At 42.1% G+C, this 7,372-nt stretch overlaps 1 protein-coding gene across 1 annotated transcript; it reads left to right on the top strand.

Annotated features, from left to right (window-relative positions):
• Window positions 1-3,096: 3,096 nt before the first annotated feature.
• Window positions 3,097-3,888, top strand: LOC148788358 (uncharacterized). Its single transcript, XM_088880035.1, has one exon. It carries the CDS (start codon window positions 3,097-3,099, stop codon window positions 3,886-3,888), a length of 792 nt encoding a protein of 263 aa, XP_088736161.1.
• Window positions 3,889-7,372: the final 3,484 nt, after the last annotated feature.

A 7,372-nucleotide genomic window follows, 5' to 3' on the forward strand; every position in this document is an offset into this window, starting at 1 on the left:
ATTTAAAATATGACCATTTTTGTCTTTTTTTTCAATTTCTTTTGTTAGGATTAATAATTGTTATTATTAAATTATGGGCCAAAAAATATTCTAACCTAATTTATTGGGAATTCATAGGTTAATATTCTTTATTAAAATAATTAATATGTGTTGAATTCAGCTCAAGCTCCATCTTCTTCACAGACTGCAACTTCGTATTCTTCTAGCTCTGTTTCTGCTACTCTAGTTTTGCAATAAGGAAGTCGTGTTTTTCTCTTGGTTACTTTTTTATTAGTTATGCTTTACACTTTCATTAGTTGGAACTGATAGCTTTGGTGGCAGCTAAGCTGGAGTCTGATTTGTTATTCTGCTTTTTAATTAGTTGCACAGTTTTTTCTTCACCGTCTTTATATCTGTATTTAAGCTGAGACTGTATCAGTTCTTGTTGAATGAATGAATCAGATTTTTAGTCCTCCACATTTCTTGCTTTGTAACTCTGCACCTATGGGGTTTATACTTGATTTTATCATGGTATCAGAGTCATCATCTTGATGGTCTCTACATATGAAGTTTTTGAACGATCAATTTTACTCTACAGAGCCTCACATTTGATGAGAATGGCGAGCTCATCAACTGATACATCTGGCGTTTCTTCTGTAGCAATTGGAGCTAGAAATGATCACATGGTGATGGTTTCTGCCCTAATCAATGGAAACAATTGGCTGTCCTGGAGTAGGTCAGTAAGGATGGCTTTAGAAGGCAAAGATAAGTTAGCATTTATCAACGGCACAGGCTTACAACCTGCGATTGGGACTCCTCAACCCAGACAGTGGAGGATTACAGACTGTATTGTGCGGACATGGAATCTGAACACCATCTCCAAGAACTTGGTAAACTCATACCTGTATGCAAGTTCTTCCATAGATCTCTTGGAGCTTGAAGCTAGGCACGATGAGCGTGATGGTACTCTGCTCTATAAGCTGCAATGTGGAATTAGTTCTATCTCGCAAGGTAATTTGAGTGTAACTGGTTACTACACCAAATTGAATCAACTTTGTGATGAATTGCTATGCCTCACGCCACCAGCTATGTGTTCATGTCGCTTTTGTATTTGTGGATGCAACAAAATCAAAGTGGAACAAAACGATGCCAGTCAACTAATGCAATTTTTGACGGGTTTGAATGACTCCTACGATAACATTCGTAGTCAGATTTTAGTTCTAAAGCATCTTCCCCTCGTCAACAAAGCGTATTCTATGGTGCTATAGGTTAAGAGACAAAGGATGATGAATTCAGAATATTCTAATATAGGGGAAGGATCGGCCATGAAAGCATACGAGCAAAGGTATTCTGTACCTAACATAGGACCTCGACAATTCATGCGACATAAGGGACCTATGGATAAACGCAATCTCCTCTGCAAACACTGCAATAAAGCTGGACACAACATGGAAAATTGCTTCAGGGTTCACAGATTTCCTGATTGGTATAAGGAGCTACATGAATTGCGAAGAAAATAGAGTAGTGTAGGGAGAGCTTATGCAGTAACTAATGGAGAAGACAGTGGATTGGATAAACTGGGAATTCTGAAGCTAATAACGCTTTGATGTCTGAGTTGCTAGAGGCGTTAATGGTTCAGCACAAAGTACCTCAGGATCCTATCAATGTACATTTTGCCCAAGTAAACGAGATGGCAGGTATGACTTTGGATCATTTGGGCGTCGAAGTGTCTTCGTCGGGGATAAACCCGACAAGCTAACCGCTTTAGTGTTCTCAGGATTATAGGTCTGTTTGAGGGACTGATTACAGTAGCAAGGCGAGTTCGTGATAACTTTTCTTGGACGGATCAGTTGGCGCCGTGTGTGGGAACGAATTCTTGGAATACCCTGAGAATAAGGAGATCCAGGTAGGAATATCCTTGATTTGGAAACAACGATCGGGACTACTGAGCCGATCATACTACAGTAAATGATGGAAGAGGCTGGAAGAAATGCGATCATGACCTATGAGCGTAGAACAACGACGCCCATTGAAAGAGAAGTAACCAGAAGAAAACTGTTTGGAGAAAAGGACCCGGAAAAAATATCTGGAACCAATAGGAAAGACCTAGACATGAGTAAACGTCCGCCATCAGAAGTGGGTTCGAGCAGCCGAGATAAGAGCCAAGTAAGAGGACCCGCCATCTCGCGCGCAGAGGTCGACAGTGTGTCAAAATAGATCGCTAAACTGGGAAAACAAATAGATGAGCTCATAAAACAAGGAGAGATAGTATCTCAGCACAGAAATTCACCCTTCTGCAACCAGATATTGACGGAGATCATTAGTCCGAACTTTAACTTTGACAGGAAAAGCCCAAGAATGGTTCACTAATTTACCACCCGGAAGCATCAAGTCTCATGAGCAACTGGTGCAGAAATTTACCTTCCATCACGCCAGTAAGAGGAAAAAAAACGATCGGCAATGCATTTATTCACTATAAGGCAGCAAGATAACGAGACATTGAAAAGTTTCATGGAAAGATTCAACAACAAGACGCTTGAAGTGCAGAATTTAAGAATTGACATGATGGTCAGCATCCTAATACATGGCTTGAAGAAAGGTGCATTCGCATCAGCTTTAGCAAGAGACCCCCCATCTGACGTGGAGCAGCTTATGAATCTGGCTCAAAAGTATATTGACGAAGAGGAAATGAACACCATAAAAGATGGTGAGTGGAGGGCCGACAATGACCTAGGAAGAGATCGAGGTCATTACAGCAAGAATGAAGACATGCGACCAAAGCACGAACAAAACAAAGAGCCTCATTACCAGCAGAAATATCACAAGTACACACCTCTCAACATGACAAGAGCCAAGGCACTGCTAATGGTCGAGAAGAAAGATGTACTCAAATGGCCGAAACATACAAGATTTACCCCGGCCAAAAGATATTCGAGTAAATATTGTCGCTTCCATCGCGAAAGGGGACATGATACTGAAGAATGCTATCAACTCAAGGATGAGATTGAGCGGTTGGTACGCCAAGGCTACTTCAAGAATCAGGTATCAAAGAACTACCACCAGGGAGATCGTAGCAGTAGGTCGCGAAGCTAGGAGAGGCGACCAGGAGATGTGGCTATGGGAGGACAGAAAACCCGAGAGAACGCACCTGTGAAAGGCATCATACACACCATAGCTGGTGGCTCAATTAATGGATATTCGAGGAGATCGAGAAAGAGAATGGAGAGAAAGAACAATTCGTTGGAAAATAGGCAGATCATGAGCATAGAACCAGACCTAGATATCACGTCCGGAGCTCAGGATCTAAAGGCAAAGATTGGAGATGATAACGACCCAATGGTGATAAAGATGGACATAGCAAACTTCACGGTCCACAAGGTGTTAGTGGACAACGGTAGCTCTGCGGATATCATCCTCAAGGAGGTATTGGTTAAGATAGGCTTGGACAGTGCAGATTTGAATCCTGTAAAAGCGCCATTGGTAGGTTTCGAAGGAAGTGAGGTGGATTCTTTAGGAACAATCGAGCTACCGGTCTCTATAGGTGACGAACCAAAAAGGAAGACCCTCATGGTAAAGTTTCTCATGGTTGATACTCTCTTTGCTTACAACGTTATTTTGGGTAGACCTGGTTTAAATACTTTCAAGGCAATAGTGTCGACATATCATTTGAAAATGAAGTTTCCAACTCCCGGTGGAGTAGGAGAGATCGCTTGTGATCAAGCAGAAGCCAGAGGATGCTACAACGTCTCCTTAAAAAAAGACACGACCGAAAGAAAGAGGAAATTCATCGGGTTACACATGAACGAGCGAGAAGATAGAATAGAGCCGATAAACGAGCACAGAGAGATCGAGTTGGTGCAAGGCGACCCAACGAAAACCACCAAGATCGGGTCAAGGATGGAGAAATGACTGGAGACGTTGATGATCACATTCTTTCGGGATAACGCCGATATGTTTGAATGTTGATTCATTCCAACAAAGAAAAAGAACATTCGGGATAGAAAAAATCGCATCATTCAAGAGGAGGTCGATAAATTGCTGAAGGCAGGATATATTTTGGAAGTCCAATATATTGACTGGCTTTCGAATGTGGTAGTTGTGCCAAAGGCATCCAGAAAATGGAGGATGTGCACCGATTTTACGAACTTGAACAGGGCGTGCTCCAAGGATCCTTACCCACTTCTGAGGATAGATCAATTAGTGGATGCGACAGCGGGATAATGAGCTATTCTCAATGATAGATGCCTACCAAGGGTACCATCATCTTTTCATGGCGAAAGAAGATCGCAGCAAAACCTCTTTTGTGACCGAGCAAGGTATATTTGCTATAACGTAATGCCTTTTGGCTTGAAAAATGCAGGTGCCACGTACCAAAGGCTCGTGAACAGAATGTTTAAATATTAGATAGGAACGACGATGCAGGTCTACGTCGATGACATGTTAGTCAAAAGTTAGAGACTGGAAAGCCATTTGCAATACCTGGAGGCAACTTTCGCCATTACGAGAGCATACGGGATGAAACTCAACCCGACTAAATGAACATTTAGAATAGGCGGAGGAAAATTCTTGGGATACATGGTGAGTAGTCGAGGAATAGAAGCTAATCCGGAAAAGATAGAAGCGATCCTCCAGCTGAAGTCCCCGACCTCAATAAAGGACGTCCAAAAGTTAACTAGTAAGATCACATCACTTAATAGATTTATTTCTAGATTTGCATATAGGAATTTACATTTCTTTAAAGTTCTAAGAAAATCAAAAGATTTCAAGTGGACGGAGGAATGCGAACATGCATTCAATGAACTTAAAGACTATCTGAGATCGCTCCCACTCATGGCAAATCCTAGAGTAGGAGACATTTTATACTTATACCTAGTTGTATCCGAGAACGCAGTAAGTTCAGTGCTGGTAAGGGAAGAGAATAAAATCCAGAATCCGATTTATTACGGTCAGCAAAATGCTACAAGGAGCAGAGTTAAGATACAGTGTTGTCGAAAAGTTTGTTCTAGCCTTAGTAGTCACAGCTCGTAGATTACGACCGTATTTCCAGTCTCACAAGATCTTGGTATTAACAAACCAACCACTAAGAAGCATCCTGTCGCGACCCAAAACTTCAGGGATGTTGGTGAAGTGGGTAATAGAGCTTGGCGAACATGACATTGATTACCAGGCAAGAACTTCATAGAAGGCCCAAGTTCTGGCTGATTTCGTAATGGAGCTGTCAGGTGAGTCCATTCTTGAAACCAAAACTTGGATGCTGCATGTTGATGGGTCGTCGAACGCCAGTAATGGAGGGGCAGGAGTCTTGATATAAAGGCCTAAAGGGATAGAGATAGAGGTCACAGCAAGGTTATCCTTTCCTGCGACCAATAACAAAGCAGAATACGAAGCACTGATTTTGGGATTGGAGTTGGCCCACGCGGCTGGAGCAAGAACCTTGGAGGTATATACCGATTCTCAACTGGTAGTTATGCAAATTGAAGGGACGTACGAGACAAAAGAGCGATCCATGATGATGTACCATAGAAAAGCAAAGTCTTTGATCGAGCAATTCGATAAGTGCTCGGTCTAGCAGATTCCCAGATGTAAAATGATAGAGTAGACACCCTCTCAAAATTCGGAGCTTTGCTGTCAGGGATTAAGAGTCGCACAATCACTGCTATGGTGAAGGATCGTCCAGCGATCTCAGAAACTATGGAGGTAGAAATTGTCGACCAACCATGCACGTGGAAGGAGGAAATAATGCTCTACCTCAAGGAGGGAATCTTACCCGACGATCCTATGCAGGTGAGGAGTTTAAAATTTAGGGCCACAAGGTTCACCATGATCGGGTCGGACTTATACAAGAGATCGGTGGAAGGACCGTTGCTAAAATGCTTGAACCATGAACAAGCGAAATATGTGATGAGAGAGATCCATGAAGGTAGCTGTGGTAACCATTCAGGAGCAAGGTCGTTGGTGCAAAAGGTCGCAAGACAAGGTTATTTCTGGCCAACCATCGCAAAGGATGCAAAGGAGTTGGTGCGAAAATGTGAGAATTGTCAAAAATTCGCCTCCTTGATACATACCCCGGCTACACCAATGAAGCCAGTACATATCGCGTGCCCTTTCGACCAATGGGGCAATAATATATAATGACCTTTTTCTTCCAGCAAAAGCCCAGAGGAAGTTTATCGTAGTCGCAGTCGAGTATTTCTCCAAGTGGGTGGAGGCAGAAGCAGTAGCTAGAATATCCGGAAAGGATATGATCAATTTTATTTGGAGAAATATCAGTTGCAGATTCGGAGTACCCAGGGTACTAATATCCGATAACGGCACACAGTTCCAAGGTAAAGAAATCACAAATTGGTTGAGAGAGCTGAAAATTAGACAAAACTTCACATCGGTTGGCTACCCTCAATCAAATGGGCAGACAGAGGTGACCAACAGAACTATCCTTCAGCACTTGAAAGCTAGAATAAGGTCGAAGGGGTCATGGGACGAGGAGCTACCAGGAGTGTTATGGGTTTACAGAACGACCCCACGGTCGTCTATAGGTGAAAGTCCTTTTTGTTTAGTTTACGGTTTTGAGGTTGTTATTCCTGCAAAAATTGGCGAAGAAACGCAAAGGATTGCAAATTACGATCCAGAAGCTAACAATAAGGCGAGGGCGTTCGACCTCACCATGGTGGAAGAAAAGAGGGATGCAGGCTATGCGAAGATACTCCACCACAAAGGCTTAATGATGAGAAATTACAATAAAAGGCTGCGACCAAGAGAGTTCCAGAAAAGCAATCTAGTCTTGAAAAAGGTCGAGGTCTTGAAATATGTTGGGAAATTGGACCCAAAGTGGGAAGGACCGTTCAAGGTGATCGAGATAAAGAGAAAAGGGACTTACATACTTCAAGATACCAAAGGTCGAAATCTCCCACGACCTTGGGATATACAAAATCTCAGAAAGTTCTATCATAGACGAATGCCTGAAAAAGGCCGAATAATGTAAACAATCTCAAAAATGCGATCATACTCCCTTAGCTGAAAAGGCCGAACAATGTAAACGATCTCAAAAATGCGATCATACTCCCTTAGCCTAGAAAAGGCTGAATAATGTAAACAATCTGAAAATGCGATCGTATTTCCTTTAGCCTGAAAAAGGCCAAATAATGTAAGCGGTCTCCAGAATGCGACCATATCTCCATAGCATGGTAGGCTTAATAAAATGTTTATGACCAACAAAGGGTTATATTTTGCTGCCTGAAAAAGGCCAATTTATGCCTGAGAAAGGTTTCAGTATTTAATTGTTTGACGCATGTGCAGTCTAGGAGATCGAATTACTTTGTCTACAAAAGACCAGTCGAATAATTGTCTATTCTTAAGAGGATCAAATGATTCGATTACAAAAAGTTCAAACATCTGA

Source organism: Sesamum indicum, linkage group LG4 (genome assembly GCF_026168435.1).
Source record: "Sesamum indicum cultivar Baizhima isolate 11 linkage group LG4, ASM2616843v1, whole genome shotgun sequence".
In the NCBI taxonomy this organism is placed as follows: Eukaryota; Viridiplantae; Streptophyta; class Magnoliopsida; order Lamiales; family Pedaliaceae; genus Sesamum; species Sesamum indicum.

What these genes read in the sequence shown, in the direction of transcription:
- LOC148788358 (XM_088880035.1), top strand. Translation starts at nt 3,097, where the DNA reads ATGGGAGGACAGAAAACCCGAGAGAACGCACCTGTGAAAGGCATCATA.